Consider the following 15,855-nt stretch of genomic DNA (forward strand, 5'->3'; position numbering starts at 1 on the left):
CAACTTGTCGGCCCAATTTTTTGACAGTTGGTCGGCCCATTTATACTTCAAATTTTATAATTTATGTTTTAGCTTTCATATAATTTAAAAGACTTTGGTCGGTTTGTCATCTACACGTGACAATGCCCTCCCTACACAGTCACAGCCTACACTTGGTCGGCGATTGTCACGTGTCAGTCAGGCGTTGATCTTCGTTTTCCGACGTAATACTTTCACTTTCTCGTCACCGAAAATCCATCAGAGAGATCGGAGATATCAGATAGATCCATTGCTATGGCTCTCGAGCGTCACCACTTCTCTCTTCTCCGCGTGTAGTCAATTAACTCCCGAGTTATCATGGGGTCGTCCTTCTCGAACCTCAACGGTGACACTAACGGTCTAGCAACCGGACCGAGTCTCGGAGATATACCGGAGAGCTGCGTAGCTTACGTGATTCTTCACCTGACTCCGCCGGAGATTTGCAATCTAGCTCGCTTGAATCGAGCATTTCGCGGCGCGGCTTCGTCAGATTCTGTTTGGGAGAAGAAGCTTCCATGTAATTACAAGGATTTGCTTCATCTATTACCGCCGGAGATGTATCAGAGTCTCTCTAAGAAGGATATATTCGCATTACTCTCTCGTCCTATCCGTTTCGACGATGGTCACAAGGTTTGTTCAAAATTCCTTGCTTTGCTGGAATGGAATTGGGAATTAGGGTTTTTCTTTTGTGTGAGTGTTTTATGTTGGTGGATTGGAATTAGGAATTAGGGTTTTCTCTGGTAACAATGTCTTGTGTTGATGATATGGACATAAATTGTTGCAGGAAGTGTGGATTGATAGATCGACAGGACGGGTTTGTATGGCGATTTCGGCAAGAGGAATGGCGATAACTGGAATCGAAGATCGTAGGTATTGGAATTGGATTGCAACAGAAGAATCAAGGTACAGTTTTTAATAGATTCAGCAAGTAGATATCAAAGTTTTAAACATACAAGGAAGTAGATGATCAAGAGCATTGCAATACTTGGTTTGTCATCTTTGGTTCTCAGTTTAATTGCCAGGTTTGTGAATCTTTTAGAACAATGGCAAGATCAAATAATGATTGAAAGTTGCATGTATGTGTAGTCTGTGTCTATGTGTTCAGGTGTCTCAGCTTTTAGGTTTTGAATAATGGTTATTGTGATGACGGTTTATCAAGACATGCAGAATGATTAGGCAAATGAAAATCAAGTTTCTAGAGAATATGAATTTCATTTGAAAGTTGAATACACTGTTGCAGCTTTTATGTTAAGACTGAAAATCATAAAAATGGTGGTCTACTTATACAGATGTTAAAAATGTCAGGTTCCATGTTGTAGCCTACTTACAGCAGATTTGGTGGTTTGAAGTAGATGGAATGGTGAGATTCAATCTTCCTCCTGGTATATACTGTCTATCATTCAGAATACACCTTGGAAGATTCTCGAAAAGGTTGGGAAGACGAGTTTGCCATTTCGAACACACACATGGTTGGGAGTTAAAGCCTGTGCGGTTTTCACTCTCAACTTCAGATGGGCAAGAGGCGTCATGTGAATATTACTTGGCTGAGAAAGGCGGTGAGGAAATGGGTATGGAACAAAAAGGAGGAGGAGAGTTCTGGAGAGAGTATAAGGTTGGAGAATTTGTTGTGAGTTGCTCAGAACCATCAACCGAAGTCCGATGGTCGATGAAACAGATTGATTGCACACATTCGAAAGGCGGGATATGTGTGGATTCTGTCTTCATCATCCCAATCGATGTGAAGCAACGCAAGAAAAGGAAAGCTACTGTGAAATAATAGTTAGACAGAAGGAATTGTACATTTTTAGCTGCTATCTCATAGTATTGTTAAAAAAGTTGTACCATTTCATATCACCAAATCGGATTCAACATGAACATGTAAGTGGGTACACGTTGTGATTACTATTGAAAATAGATAGGCTTTGACAATTCTAACTTGAAGAAAAGGGTATTGTTCAATCGTAAGGACCATTCTTTAAAAGGGACCATTTAATGTTAGGGTAATTGTTAAAACGTGTAAGTTTAATTTGTTATTCCAAAGTCTATTTCCTATTTGAGTGTTGGTTTTGTTTTCACGATGGGGAGACACGTGACAGTTTCGACTTAAATTACCAGAAAAGTAATAATGGCAAATGGAAAGCCAGGTTCTGTGACTTCTGCCTTCCACTGGTTGGCATTTGGCAGTGCCAAGTAAATGTCAAAGAAAAATGTAATCGTCAAATTTTTCTGAGAAAAAACAATTCTTATACTAGCCCATGCTCTCTATTTAGCAAGTACGTTTATACTGAAAACATTAACCGTTGGTTTTGGTTTTTAACTAACATGGAATTTAGACCTATGTTACTCTAAAAGAAGGAAATAATTGTAATGAGCTTCTTCTTTATACGAAAACATTTAGTAATGACACAACACGCTCTCTTGAGCTTTATTTCTCTGTAACTTTATACTACATGGTCCTCGTTTAGATTATCATTATAGCTCTTTTACTACTATTTACTCACTCAATTTATTACTTCCACTCTCGCAATGCATTGGATTGTGACAATAATAATTAAGTATCTCGATCCCAAAGTGTTGAATTCAATAGATTTTTACAGGCTTTATACCTCAGCTTCCAAAAGAAATGCTTCTTGATTTAGCTTAGAACTATCAGATAATAAGTAGATCTCTTTGGTATCTTAGATTATCCATCATGCTAGTTTTGATGGTCAAAACTATTCTGTTTGAGTGTTTGTAAGTAACTTCTATCCTAGTTACATTCTAATTATTGATCCTTTCCAACATTGATGCTCAAAAATACCTTGGATCCGATTTTATAATTATTTTCTAAAAAAGCCTTAAACTAATTACTCTTATTTTGATAGCGTTGGTAGGATTTTTGTTCACTTTCATGAAGATATGTGAACTGAGCCAAACTAAAAGTTAAACTAAATTAGTTTATGATTATAATCTACTATATAAATATTTGGTTTGTTTGATTTTAACCAAAATCCTTTGGCAAAATAACTACTTTCAAATACCACATGCTTATATAATATTAATAATGATTTAGATACGATATATGTATATATACAAGGATTTTAAAAAGTCAGTTTTTGAACTATTTAGATCATAGGTTAAGGTTATTTTCTTAAAGAAAGCTTTTATTTTTGATCAATCCAATGACTTGATACAGAAAACAAAAAAAAAAATCACATCTTAAAACCTCATGGAAAAATTGGTTAGTGAAGTTGTAACGTGCTTTGGAAATGGAACAAAATATACTTATATCAGTCACAATCAATGTATTTACCGTAGAATGTGATTTAGAGAGACATAACTAGTGCTAGAAACTTCAGATTTATCCAACCATATAAGCATTTAACATATCTTCAAAATACGTTGCATCATTCAATTTCTAACTATACTTTATCGCCGGATCAATACAAAAAAAACTCGTAGATCGATATGATAATACTATTTTCACTAGTGCACTGTGTGCTCTCAAATTTTGTCAGGATCAGAATTGGACCCTTCTGATCTATCTGTTGGAGTAGCACCCTGCAGCTCCACAGTGTTAAATAAAGATTGTGGGGACTTTGCAAATACATACATACAAAGAGATGAAAAAATTGGAGGCTATATTATAGATTGAGAGTAGAAGTTTGAATTGATATATGTCAGATTGGTGGTTGATTAAGGTAGAGAAAGTGATAGACATTTGTACAAATGTAGAATCTGGACCATTCTCTCTTTTCTTTTTCACCTCTATATCTTACTCTTACTGTTCCTTTCTCCGCTCACTAATTAATACGAAGCACTTAGTTATTGATCACGTATATAATCTTTTATATACATATTACAAAATTTACCGTTTGTATTCATTCACAAGCTCTTCATTTCAACTTCATTATAGTTTACTAATGGTTGACAAATTTAGAAAAAATGATCTATAATGACTTCTTTTTAAAAAATCTATGTCATGTGCTAAAGACTAGAGCAATCGATTTTTAAGTTACTATGAGCTATACGATTATGATTATGGTGGTCCTGGTCCAAGTATGGTTTGTTGCCGTTTTTAGAGTGGATTCAATTCGAAATTGATCTGAAAACAATTACCATGTATTAGAATTACACATTGGAAGTGAGATAGAATTAAACTATTAAAGTTACAAGATATATGAACTATTCTGTAGCTCCATAACACCAAGTACTAGCTCCATATAAACATTTTTATTTGTATAATCTATTTGTTCAACACCGCTAGTTCTACCATTATCGTTCAGACTATTTGTTACCGGTCAGAGTAATGAAACCATTCAATTACACATATGTATTTCTCTTTACCTGATAGTGACCCAATTAGTTACCCGAAGTTAAAAACAGAAGCCGTAGCGTTTTCAACCATATTTACTTATATATACAATGCACATGCATAAAAAGATAATCCCAAAGTTGTTCATTTCTTTGTTTGGCTAAAAAATAGTCTCTTGAAAGTGATTGTTGTAAGCAGAGATAGACAAAAGAGGTAAAAAAGAAGAAGAGAAGATGGAATATTGGAGCAGCTCCTTCATCGATGGCGCTTCTTCTTCCAACTTCATCTCTCCTTTCTATAACTTTGACCATTTTTCAGGTAACATATATGCATCCTTAGTACTTGGTTTTAATGGAGCTAAGTTAATTATATGCTTAACATATGCATCTCTTCTTGTATTAAATTTGTAGGAAACCAAGACAACAGATGTCTCTCGTCAGGTACTATGGTGAGTGCACAACAAGATATGCTTCATTTCCCTCTAGCAATGGTAGAGAGTGGCTATGGAGAAGAAAGCAACAGTTTTAATGGAAAAGAGAAGAGAAAGAAGAAGATGACGAGCGAGCAACTAAAGTTCCTCGAGACAAGTTTCCAAGAAGAGATAAAGCTTAATCCGGACAGGAAGATGAAGCTGTCCAAAGAAATCGGGCTGCAGCCGAGACAGATTGCGGTTTGGTTCCAAAACAGGAAAGCCAGGTGGAAGAACAAACAGCTCGAGCATCTCTATGAATCACTAAGGCAAGAGTTTGATGTTGTCTCTAGAGAAAAGGAATTGCTACAAGAAGAGGTAATTATATTACCTCACTGATCCATACTAAATAAATTAGCTTTTGAGTGTATTTTCTTGAGTTGCTTTCACTTTGTTTCAACAGCTAACACAACTGAAATCGATGATAAGGGAGAATGGTTCAAGCAAGAAGAAGCAAACCTGGGAAAAAACCTGCAGCTGAGGCAATAGCAATTCAATTAGATCTCCAAAATGGCTCAAATTTGTAGTCTTAGTCCTAGACAAGTTACAATTTCTTTGAGTGGTTCTGTTTTTTTTTTGGTATGAAGTATGGTTTAAGTAATTTTCATGTAAAAGGGTTCTCTAGGTTAATGAATAATACATTGTGATTGAAGAACTCTAAAGCCATGTTTAGACTCGTTAATGCTTATCCAAAGCTCACTTTAGCTCAGACCAAGCCAAGTTACAAATTCTATTTGCAGTTTTTGGATATCACGAGTAAAAAACACAAGGTAATTGATAACCAAACAAAAAGTTTTCATAAACTGCAGATAAACCTCAAGTACAATATACTAGATCTGGTGCAAAACTAAAAAAATTGGCGACAAAACAAATGTCAAAACAAGAAAGAAAGATAAGTGAAGAGAGAAGAGTGGGCTACTCTATAGCTCCATTCAACGTCTGCCTCCACCACCGCCCATCTTAGCAGCCTTGGGTGCAGCACTCTTGGGGATATTTCCCTTCACTTGTGACTTCTGTTGCTTGGAAGCATACTCAACCTTCTTAGCCTTCTTCTCGTCCTTGGTCTTCTTGATTCTCTCCTTTATCTCACTGCATAATCATCAATTTAGTATTGAGTCAATCACATTTCAGGTTAAAAAAGATGGTGTATATAGAGACTGTCATTGTGAAAAGAGATTAACCGTAGTGCAGCTTCTCTGGCTGCATCACGAACTTCAGGCTTCTCTGCACGCTTCTTCTGAATAACCTCCAAAGTAGCACCGACAATCGACCTTGAGTAAGGCTTCTTGGTAGCACGTCTCCTTCTCTTGACAGCCTCTTGTGCTGCGTCCTGGAAGAAATCAGAAAACAGAGGGTCACAACCAGAATTCAATAGTAGTAAATCTAGACAACAAGAAGCAAACAAGAAAAGAGTTAACACCTTTTTGTGCTGCTTTCGGTACATAGCAGTCCATGTAAGCTTAGATGGCTTCAACTTGTTGTGGAAATACCTCTTACATTTGGAGTTGGCAAACAAAAACACCTAATGAATCATGAAACCAAAGTTGATAAAATCAATACAAGAGACATAGTATAGCAACAACAGACTCTTAATAAGCAGAGCACATATTGAACAAAATAAGTACCTGAGAGTCGGATCGGATAAATCTGATCCCCCTACCAGGGTAAATCTTCTGACCACTGAATCGGCAAAGCTCAGTCCTACAATACAAACATTGTCAAGAGCTTAGAGTTAATCGAAAACCAACTCATTCTGGAATGAGACAAACAATTAACGAATCACACAGATTTCAAAAAGAGACCAAACATAACTAGTTCAATGTACAGGATTACAAACAAAATGTTACAGCAAAGTAAATGGGAGCAACACGATCTAGTTATTGCCGAACAGAAACTGTATCTCGTACCAAAAAATCTCAAATCGCCAACATTTTTGATCAGAAAATAAACAGATATTAACGAAAAGAAGGTCATTTTAGCAAATTGGCATCTTCAACAGTAGCAATATTCACATGGATCATTAGCAATAATGTACGCTTATGAACTGAGAAGCATGAAGAAGAGAGATAGAGAAGAGATTGCTTACTTGAGAACCATGGCTCCGCCGCGCTTGTTACTCTTTTCACTCGAAACCCTAAAAAATCTATTCTTTAGTTTAACGAATCCTATTTAAGGCAGATGAATTTCGCCTGAGCCCTAGGTTTCGAGAAATATAATGGGCCTTTCAGCCCAAATTAAATGTTTAAGCCCATTAAAGAAGGTTTTAAGTATGGTTAAACCCATTAAACAAAGACTTGATGGCCTCCACTCCAATAAAGAAAAAGAATAGTTTAGTAATCTGACGTTTATAAGGACCAAATACTGTATATATTGTCTGGCTTGGACCTGATATCTTACAAGTCACATCCATCATTTTCTTTTTTTTTTTGGTAAGATCATCCATCATTTTCTTTTGTTTTGAATTAGACGTTTAACCACGAACAATATCACAAAACTATACATAAATTCCAAATAAAAATGTTATATCATTAAGGGTTAAATGTTATATGGACCAAGATGATCCGAATCAGTCCATTGCAACTCTATTTATCATGTGGTTGACAAAACTTTTGTTAGAAAATTTAATCACTCAAATTATTTGTGGCTGTACTCTTAAAAAAAAGGTTGCCGTGTACAAGTGGAAGACAATGTTGTGGTTAAGATTTTTCTGAAAATGTCTTTTTCTTAGTCAACTGTTTCAAGTTGCCTTTGTTGTTCAACAATCTTAACAAAGTCCAAATTTTATTGCCCTCCTCCATGTCATGTGAATAGAATAAGACTCCAATTTTAAATTTTATTGTTCGTCTTGCAAGCATCCAAAGATGCAATAATACAACGTTGAATACAAAAAATAAAAATGACAACAATTTAGACAAACTCTATTTCTGAAGATGGTCAACTATGTATTGACCAAAAACAGAGCACAACTGACTTGGACTGCAAGTAAACAATCTGGATTTTATAACTTCTCACAATAATGATGTTGGACAACCGAAATTGTCCAATATATCAAAATAAAACACTTGAATCTTTAGCTCAGATAGATTGAAGATTCATTGACTGCTGCAGAATCCCAAGAATCCCATGAATTCATGGTTATGTATCATCTTTATGCTCTTCTCTATCCCTATTACTCCCATTGTGAGAGCACTGGCACAAATGACTCCTGAGAGAACGAAAACGATGATCGAAGCTCTTTTCAGGATGGCCACAAGTTTTCTTATAAAGGATTGTCCCCAAAAACCGGCAAGAATCGATACCGAAATCAAATACATTGCTGTCAATGAAACACAGATCAATGATCAGTTTCCTTTTTATTTTGCTACTTTAAAATGTTTATTGTGTTATGTGTTTTAAGAAATCTTACCGTATGGGATTGGGAATCTCTTGAGGAGATAGAACTCGACTACGGATAAAGACGAAGAAAACATCATCACAAAGGTAGCTGTTGCGCTAGCAACCTGTGTTTTAATCATAGATAAAGATTAAAGATTAAAGAAACAAGATGATTGATTCTGGATTTTAAAATCATCTATTGATAAGATAGTGCGTGTACCTGTGGGATGACTCCAATCTCAAGAAGCAAAGGGCCGAGAACAAATCCACCACCGGATCCGAGGAGACCACCTACGATGCCTCCAATGACACCACAGAGACCACAGAAGATTAGACTCAGAGGAGTCCACTTGATCGTAGCTTCACAGATACATTCAGTGTTTCCACTGCTTAGCCTCTTTTTGTTCTCTGTATACAATTTTATTGCTTCAAATCCAAACACCGCTAAAGCAACTGGGAACTACAAATGGAAAATGGTTTCAAATGACTTGATTTAGCGAGTGCACAAAACACAATCAAAGATTATCTCGGACATAGATTTGTTTTACCTGTAAGATGAATAGTATCCAATATATTGTGCTGCAGACCTTTATTTCATTCTGTATAAACCCGAGAGTTAGATTGATGAGAGCTCAACATCAAAGATTATTGAGAATTCTTAGAAGAAGAAGAAGAAGATTACTTGCCTTGATAATTTGGATGAGCAAGAAAGCCAACCACACAGTTACCAGAACAAGAAGCCGTTTCCATTTGAGGTTAGAGCGTATTATTTCCTGTAAGTAAACAAAGAAACCCGGGTTTTGAATCTTTATGCAATAAGTTAAAAAATATCATCTTGCATACACTTACCAGCTCTGATTTCTCTTCTCTCGGGTAAAGCGGCTCATACTCTGTGTCGATTAAAACTGAACAACAGAATCAACAAATGGTGAGTTTAAGATCAAGAAACATGACTAAAGGAATCAAAAGTATGAAGCTTTACACACGTTCTCCGCGGGAGTTAACCATATTAGCTCGTTGCTGCGCCATTTCGTTCTGTTTAAGAAAAAGCCACATAAAACATTCAGTATCACAACATAAAAGCCACAACATTGATGGAAAATAAAAACTAACCTTTAACAATGTCTCTTCCTTCCACATCTCAATGCCTTTAAAGAAAGATCTCGAAGAAGTACCAACGAAAAGAATGATGATGAGGACAGTGATGAGCCAGTAAGGGAAAACAACACTGAGAGAAACACCAACAGTGATACCGAGAAGAAGCATTGGTTGAAAAAGAAGAGCAAGATCATAGTCTAAGATTGGTACTTCTTTTGTCGGATGACGAACTCTTACATTGTACCAAACTGATGATGCTGATGCTCCCATTATCATACCTTCACCACCAACAACATACTAATTAACTCAAGCAATTCTCTCATGAAAGAACTATATAATGATTGATCGATTCATTACATTTTGATATTGCTGCTGCGGATTTTGTATCAAACCCGAGAATGAGAGTGAGCATAGGAACGAATATTCCACCGCCTCCAACACCACCAACAGTCCCACAAGCTGATCCTAGAAACGCTATCACTGTAGCCAACACAAGTTTCCAGCTAAACTTCAAATCCTACTTACACAATTTCATACAAAAGAAACAAAAATAAAAAAAGTCAAAATTCCACTTTTTCAAAGATTCTTCCAAGCTTTTGGGTTAAAGGTGGCTTTTTTATTAACGTTGTTACGTAAACAAAATATATTATAACATCAATCAACGACTAAATGAAAATGACTCAAGTTAATGACGATGGCATATTCAGAAGAAAGGAAGAATCTTTTTAAATTTACCGGCCAAATTTTTTCGGTGGCAGAGAGAGGAGAGGAGGAAGAGAGATGATGATGATGATTAGGGTTTGTTGTGTCTCCGACGTAAGAAACAGAGAAGACGGCGACGGAGAAACCCGCGAGAAGGTAGAGGATAAATCCTCCGGTGCCTTTTCCATTCCACAATCCCATTCTTCTATATAAGACCCTAATTGGGGAAGCTTTGTTTTCTTAAAACGCCGATAAAAAATGAAGAAAAATGTGATTTTTTGGATGTTTCTTCTCTGGTGGTGAAGCAGAGAGAAACGTTTTATAAAAAGCAGAGTCGGAGAGGTGACGACGGAGATAGATAGATTAGAGAGGGAGGGATTTTATCAACTGTTCTTTGGCGTATTCTATTACGATACTATCTATTATCATAAGTTTACACGTGGCATTTTATTTTATATTGAGGTTGGAAATTTTGTTTTTGATTCTTATTTAAAATTTTAAGGCTGTAATCTGACCTTGTTCTAATCCATTCCATAAGTAAAATGCAAACACTGAAATAAAAGGAAATACGTTCAAAAGTTAAATAAAAAAATCTTATGATTTTTTGCTTTTTATGTCAAGAAAATATTATGAATAAGGACAAACAATCAATTAAGATAGAATAAAATTCTTTTCTTTAAACCAAAAGAGATGGAATAAATTATTTTCTTTAAGGTAAGAATAATATTTTCCTTAAATATTAGCTAGGATAGCCTTATCTGAATAGTGGAGTATATTTCTTCAGGATTTTGTATTTGTTTATACATCAAGAGTTTAAAATGTCAATTTATTGACTAATGTCAAGTTACGGAAACAAGAAGTTCACATTTGTATTTTTTTTTTGTATAATCGAAAATTTGAATCCAATCATGACTAGCGATTACAAAAACAGTTACGTCAATATTTTTCAACAAAAGAAAATTCTAAGGGAAAACTCGATTAATATTTCATAATGTCACTTAATTTTATATTTTTCTGACAATAAGGCCATAAGCATCTCTTAATCTAAATACTAATCCATAAAAAGTAGATAATTGTCTATTTTATGGTATCAATTAAAAAAAATAGTTTGAAAAAATCTCTAGCAGCCGCCAAAAATAAAAAGAAGCTCTAGCGAGAAGCATAACATCTAGTGCTCATTAGTCATTATACCAACCACAAATAAATGTAATTAAGTTCTACTAACTATGAGTTATGTCATAGTGATTATTAATGTGCGAACTTTACAAAATACCATAGCAAGATCACAAAACAATTAAATATAATAAACTATTAGGGTTTTGAACTAGGTCAATTGCCAAACCATCTTAATCAGCAACGTATATAGATGCGTACGTGTAGGCTGTGTAAGCCATATAATTGTCGTATCATATACGTTGAAACTGCAAATGATTATATTGGAGAAAGACAATTTGTATTTCATGTTCTTTAAATTTCGTATATATACTTTGATGAAAGCCTTTAGGAGAGTGGTTCCACCTCTGGATTCGACGTATCCTTTGTAGAGTTCTTGTCGCGTCCTTTGTAGAGTTAAAATAGGGGTCACCAGTGGACCAGACGACAACAAAATAATTTTATGGTTCCAAAAAAACTTTGTATATATGTCAATTTTATAAAAGAAATATCACCGTCACTAGAGACGTATATAGATCCTCCAGACCATACAAATTTTACTAAACCCCACCACACAAATTTCACAACCCCTTAGCTTTTCTTTCTATGGAAATTTAAGCAAAGTAGTACTTATTAAATCTTTGTAACCAGCTCAGGAATCTTTGATGGGGTGATCAACCAAAATCGTTTTTCTAAATTTCCGAAATCATCTGTATTCGTGAAAACAAAATACATCAAGTTTCAATCGTTTTATTAAAGAGATTGGAGGCCTATATGTTCTTGATACTAGTTCTGCTGAATGTACTAGTTTGAATAGTATGAATGACTCTCCTCAAGTTTCAGTTGTTGTTGATAGTGCCTTATGGCATAGTCGCTTAGGACATCCATCATATGAAAGGATTGATGTATTACATAATGTTCTTGGAATAAATAAAAGGAATAAAGATGAGATTGTTCATTGCTCAATTTGTCAGGAAGCTAAACAGAAACACTTATCTTTTCCATCCAAGAACAATATGTCTTCTCATATCTTTGATCTTGTCCACATTGATACTTGGGGACCTTTTGCCACTCCTACTGTCGAAGGTTACAGATATTTTCTGACGATTGTTGATGATTACAGTCGTGCCACTTGGGTTTTTCTGATGAAGACAAAGAATGAAGTCTTAACTATTTTTCCAGAATTCATTCAAATGGTTATAACTCAGTTTCAGACTTGTGTAAAAGCAGTGAGATCAGACAATGCTCTTGAATTGAAGTTTGAGAAGCTTTTCAAGGAAAAAGGCATTGTTTCTTATCATTCTTGTCCAGAAACACCTCAACAAAACTCTGTAGTAGAGAGGAAGAATCAACACATTTTGAATGTGGCAAGAGCACTCATGTTTCAGTCTTCTATCCCACTGGAATTCTGGGGTGATTGCATATTGTCTGCAGTCTTCTTGATCAATCGTTTGCCTTCTCCTCTGCTTTCACAGAAAACTCCCTTTGCATTGCTTCACTCCAAGGTACCTGATTATACACAACTCAAAGTCTTTGGCTGTTTATGTTATCAATCGACTAGTCCTCACCAAAGACACAAATTCGAACCAAGAGCCAAGGCATGCGTTTTCTTGGGTTATCCTGCGGGATATAAAGGCTATAAGTTGTTGGATATGGAGACAAATACGATTCACATCTCTCGACATGTTGTGTTTTTTGAAACAGTCTTCCCTTTTGCTAACACAAAGGAAGTGACTGATGCTTTTAATATTGGTGAATCCGGTTCTGATGATTCAGTATTAGTACCTGATGCAGTTTCAAATGATGATGAGATTTCAACAGATTCTATCCCTACCACAACAGCTTCAAAAAGAGAAAGCCGACCACCAGGATATCTTCAGGATTATCATTGCAATGCAGTACCCGACTTAACAAAAGATGTCAGGTATCCTATTTCAGCATATATTAACTATGCTCAGTTATCAAAGGAGTTTACAGCTTATATTTGCGCTGTTAACAAGTATCCAGAACCAGTGACCTATGCTCAAGCCAAGAAAATAAAAGAATGGTTAGATGCAATGGAAATAGAGATTGATGCTTTAGAAGAAACAAATACATGGACTGTCTGCAGTTTACCTGATGGAAAGAAGCCCATTGGATGCAAATGGGTCTTCAAGGTTAAGCTTAATGCAGATGGCAGCTTAGAACGGTTCAAAGCTCGTTTAGTGGCTAAAGGATACACACAAAAGGAAGGTTTAGACTATGGAGACACTTTTTCACCAGTGGCAAAAAATGACAACAGTGAAAGTCTTACTTTCTGTTTCAGCTGCAAGGAATTGGAGTCTTCATCAACTAGACATTTCAAATGCTTTCTTGAATGGGGATTTAGAAGAGGAGATTTACATGAGTCTACCTCCAGGATATTCACCAAGAAAGAGAGGCTGTTTACCTGACAATGCTGTGCTTAAACTGGAAAAATCCTTGTATGGATTAAAACATGCGTCCCGACAGTGGTACCTGAAGTTTAGCACAACTTTGATGAACCTTGGGTTCAAGAAGTCTCAAGCGGATCATACACTCTTCACTCGCAAAACTGGTAATGTCTTCACTGCACTTTTAGTGTATGTAGATGATATTGTTATTGCTGGGAATAATGAAGAAGTTATAGATCAGTTAAAGAAAGATTTGGCACAAGCTTTTAAGCTCAGGGATTTAGGTCCTTTGAAGTATTTCTTAGGCTTGGAAATTGCTAGATCTGAGGAAGGTATTTCAGTGTGTCAGAGGAAGTACACATTGGAACTCTTAGAAGAAACTGGTTTGTTAGGCTGTAGACCGTCTTCAATACCAATGGAACCTAGCATTAAGTTGACGCAACACAACAATGAACCTGAGTTGGAGAATCCAGAAGTTTACAGGCGTTTGGTTGGCAAGTTGATGTACCTTACCATCACTATGTCTGATATTACATATGCTGTGAATAAGCTATGTCAATTCTCTTCATCTCCTAAGAAGTCTCATCTTAATGCAGCCTACAAAGTGGTTCATTACCTCAAAGGAACTGCTGGTTTGGGATTATTCTATTCATTTAAGTCAGATTTATGTTTAATAGCATACACTGATGCAGACTGGGGTTCTTGTATTGATTCTAGGAGGTCCACTTCTGGTTACTGTATGTTTCTGGGTGATTCTCTCGTTTCCTGGAAGTCAAAGAAACAGGACATGGCCTCTGCTTCTTCAGCTGAATCGGAATACAGAGCAATGGCCATGGCGAGTAAGGAGATTGCTTGGTTGGATAAATTGGTTGCAGAATTCCAGATTCATCGTACAAAACCAGTGCCTATGTTTTGTGACTCAACAGCTGCTATACATATAGCTAACAACTCTGTTTTTCATGAAAGAACGAAGCACATTGAAAACGATTGCCACATTACCAGAGATCGCATTGAACAAGGTTTATTGAAGACGCTGCATGTCACAACGACTACTCAGCTTGCAGATATTTTAACAAAACCTTTGTTCCCTGCTTTGTTCAACTCTCTTTTGAGCAAGATGAGTCTTCTTTCGATTTACGTCTCATCTTGAGGGAGGCTATTGGTATAGTAGAATGGTTAGTGTAAACCGGGAAATCATGTGTGATAACCGGAACACTCCACTATAAATAGAGTCTCACATTGTAATCAACACTTAAGAGAAATAACAGAATTATTCATCATCTTCTTCGTCTGTTACTCAGTTTTCTCTTCAACTATTATGAATGTTTAATTCCATTAAACAACTGAAACTAGTGAATAAACAAATGCTACTCCCTCTGTTTCATTATATTAGATGTTTTAGGAATTTTATTTTGTTTCATATCATAAGATGTTTTACAAGTTTCAATGTTAATTTAAATGCATTTGATCACTTATGACTATTTATATTTTGCAGTATTGGTTGAATTTTTTTTAACTAAATATAAATGATGTTTTTAAAAAAAAATAAATAACCTAAATATGTGTGCATTTACCTTAAACTTCTTATGTATTTTGAAACAAAGGGAGTATTAATCTCCCTGGCTTGATATAAAACTCAAGTTGTTTTGTGATTTCCTAACATTATTTAATGCCAAATGTATAAAATTTTATCAGAACTTTCTAGGTTGCAAAAGTAAAGATGGCGCGTAGGCTAGAACAAAACTCATGTTGTTTTGTGATTTAATAACATTATTAATGAAATATGTAAAATTGAACTAGAGCTAATTAGTAAGTTGGAAAACTAAAAATGGCATACAGTCATATAGACAAGAAACAAACAAGCCCGATGTAAGTGATTTGGAGAATTTGATCCACAAGATATGCAAGGAGAGGCTAATCGAACCCATGTGGTGGTTGGACTCCTCCATGAACACGACAACCTTTTTATTTATTGTTTCCAATGTGTCTTCTTATATAAGAACGGCAATTGCTGTAAAAAAAAAAAAAAAAAAAAAAAAGTAACGGCAATCAACAAATCAGTGATCGTAATTCGCCGGAGCCATAGGAATATCTCACATAGTCTGATATCAAAGCACATAATTACGTTAGTCGAGTATTTTTAGGCTTCCATAAATACAATGCGCCGACCACTTTTGGTGTCAGTATATTACAAATGTGGACAACAAAAAACACACAAAAAATATTTTTCCTCACAATTGGTATTACCAAAACAAGGTCATATAATATTTGGTTACCAAAAAAAATACTTCAAATTAATCAAAAAAAAGAACTTTAGAAAAATATAGTCTTGGTAG

General features: G+C 35.5%; 4 protein-coding genes across 4 annotated transcripts; 2 read left to right on the forward strand and 2 right to left on the reverse strand.

The window, feature by feature from the left end:
* Window positions 1-106: 106 nt before the first annotated feature.
* Window positions 107-1,955, forward strand: LOC9317521 (F-box protein PP2-A15). The gene is made up of 3 exons (XM_002879572.2): window positions 107-648; window positions 803-921; window positions 1,324-1,955. The coding sequence occupies exons 1-3, from the start codon at window positions 337-339 to the stop codon at window positions 1,793-1,795; spliced, it is 903 nt and encodes a 300-aa protein (XP_002879618.1). The 5' UTR covers window positions 107-336; the 3' UTR covers window positions 1,796-1,955.
* Window positions 1,956-4,445: 2,490 nt separating this feature from the next.
* On the forward strand, window positions 4,446-5,436 carry LOC9315686 (homeobox-leucine zipper protein ATHB-22). The gene is made up of 3 exons (XM_002879573.2): window positions 4,446-4,630; window positions 4,723-5,099; window positions 5,185-5,436. The coding sequence occupies exons 1-3, from the start codon at window positions 4,546-4,548 to the stop codon at window positions 5,260-5,262; spliced, it is 540 nt and encodes a 179-aa protein (XP_002879619.1). The 5' UTR covers window positions 4,446-4,545; the 3' UTR covers window positions 5,263-5,436.
* Window positions 5,437-5,538: 102 nt separating this feature from the next.
* Window positions 5,539-7,073, reverse strand: LOC9315687 (60S ribosomal protein L24-1). The gene is made up of 5 exons (XM_021028413.1): window positions 6,868-7,073; window positions 6,407-6,482; window positions 6,202-6,303; window positions 5,963-6,111; window positions 5,539-5,870 (listed from the first exon to the last, which is right to left on the reverse strand). Exons 1-5 carry the CDS (start codon window positions 6,876-6,878, stop codon window positions 5,714-5,716), a joined length of 495 nt encoding a protein of 164 aa, XP_020884072.1. The 5' UTR covers window positions 6,879-7,073; the 3' UTR covers window positions 5,539-5,713.
* A 516-nt stretch (window positions 7,074-7,589) lies between these two features.
* On the reverse strand, window positions 7,590-10,439 carry LOC9317522 (sulfite exporter TauE/SafE family protein 4). The gene is made up of 10 exons (XM_002881410.2): window positions 9,990-10,439; window positions 9,612-9,771; window positions 9,270-9,532; window positions 9,143-9,191; window positions 9,006-9,061; window positions 8,843-8,929; window positions 8,705-8,755; window positions 8,377-8,616; window positions 8,188-8,281; window positions 7,590-8,097 (listed from the first exon to the last, which is right to left on the reverse strand). The coding sequence occupies exons 1-10, from the start codon at window positions 10,155-10,157 to the stop codon at window positions 7,874-7,876; spliced, it is 1,392 nt and encodes a 463-aa protein (XP_002881456.1). The 5' UTR covers window positions 10,158-10,439; the 3' UTR covers window positions 7,590-7,873.
* Window positions 10,440-15,855: the final 5,416 nt, after the last annotated feature.

Source organism: Arabidopsis lyrata, assembly GCF_000004255.2.
Source record: "Arabidopsis lyrata subsp. lyrata unplaced genomic scaffold ARALYscaffold_4, whole genome shotgun sequence".
NCBI classification, from domain to species: domain Eukaryota; kingdom Viridiplantae; phylum Streptophyta; class Magnoliopsida; order Brassicales; family Brassicaceae; genus Arabidopsis; species Arabidopsis lyrata.

Coding starts and splice junctions, on each gene's coding strand:
- LOC9317522 (XM_002881410.2), bottom strand. CDS start 10,157: ATGGGATTGTGGAATGGAAAAGGCACCGGAGGATTTATCCTCTACCTT. Junction 9,533..9,611: donor CGCAGCAGCAATATCAAAAT/GTAATGAATCGA, acceptor TTGGTGGTGAAG/GTATGATAATGGGAGCATCA. Junction 8,756..8,842: donor TGCTCATCCAAATTATCAAG/GCAAGTAATCTT, acceptor GGGTTTATACAG/AATGAAATAAAGGTCTGCAG.
- LOC9315686 (XM_002879573.2), top strand. CDS start 4,546: ATGGAATATTGGAGCAGCTCCTTCATCGATGGCGCTTCTTCTTCCAAC. Junction 4,631..4,722: donor TAACTTTGACCATTTTTCAG/GTAACATATATG, acceptor TTAAATTTGTAG/GAAACCAAGACAACAGATGT. Junction 5,100..5,184: donor AGGAATTGCTACAAGAAGAG/GTAATTATATTA, acceptor TTGTTTCAACAG/CTAACACAACTGAAATCGAT.
- LOC9315687 (XM_021028413.1), bottom strand. Junction 6,304..6,406: donor TTATCCGATCCGACTCTCAG/GTACTTATTTTG, acceptor ATGATTCATTAG/GTGTTTTTGTTTGCCAACTC. Junction 5,871..5,962: donor GCCAGAGAAGCTGCACTACG/GTTAATCTCTTT, acceptor ATGATTATGCAG/TGAGATAAAGGAGAGAATCA.
- LOC9317521 (XM_002879572.2), top strand. CDS start 337: ATGGGGTCGTCCTTCTCGAACCTCAACGGTGACACTAACGGTCTAGCA. Junction 649..802: donor GTTTCGACGATGGTCACAAG/GTTTGTTCAAAA, acceptor AAATTGTTGCAG/GAAGTGTGGATTGATAGATC. Junction 922..1,323: donor ATTGCAACAGAAGAATCAAG/GTACAGTTTTTA, acceptor TAAAAATGTCAG/GTTCCATGTTGTAGCCTACT.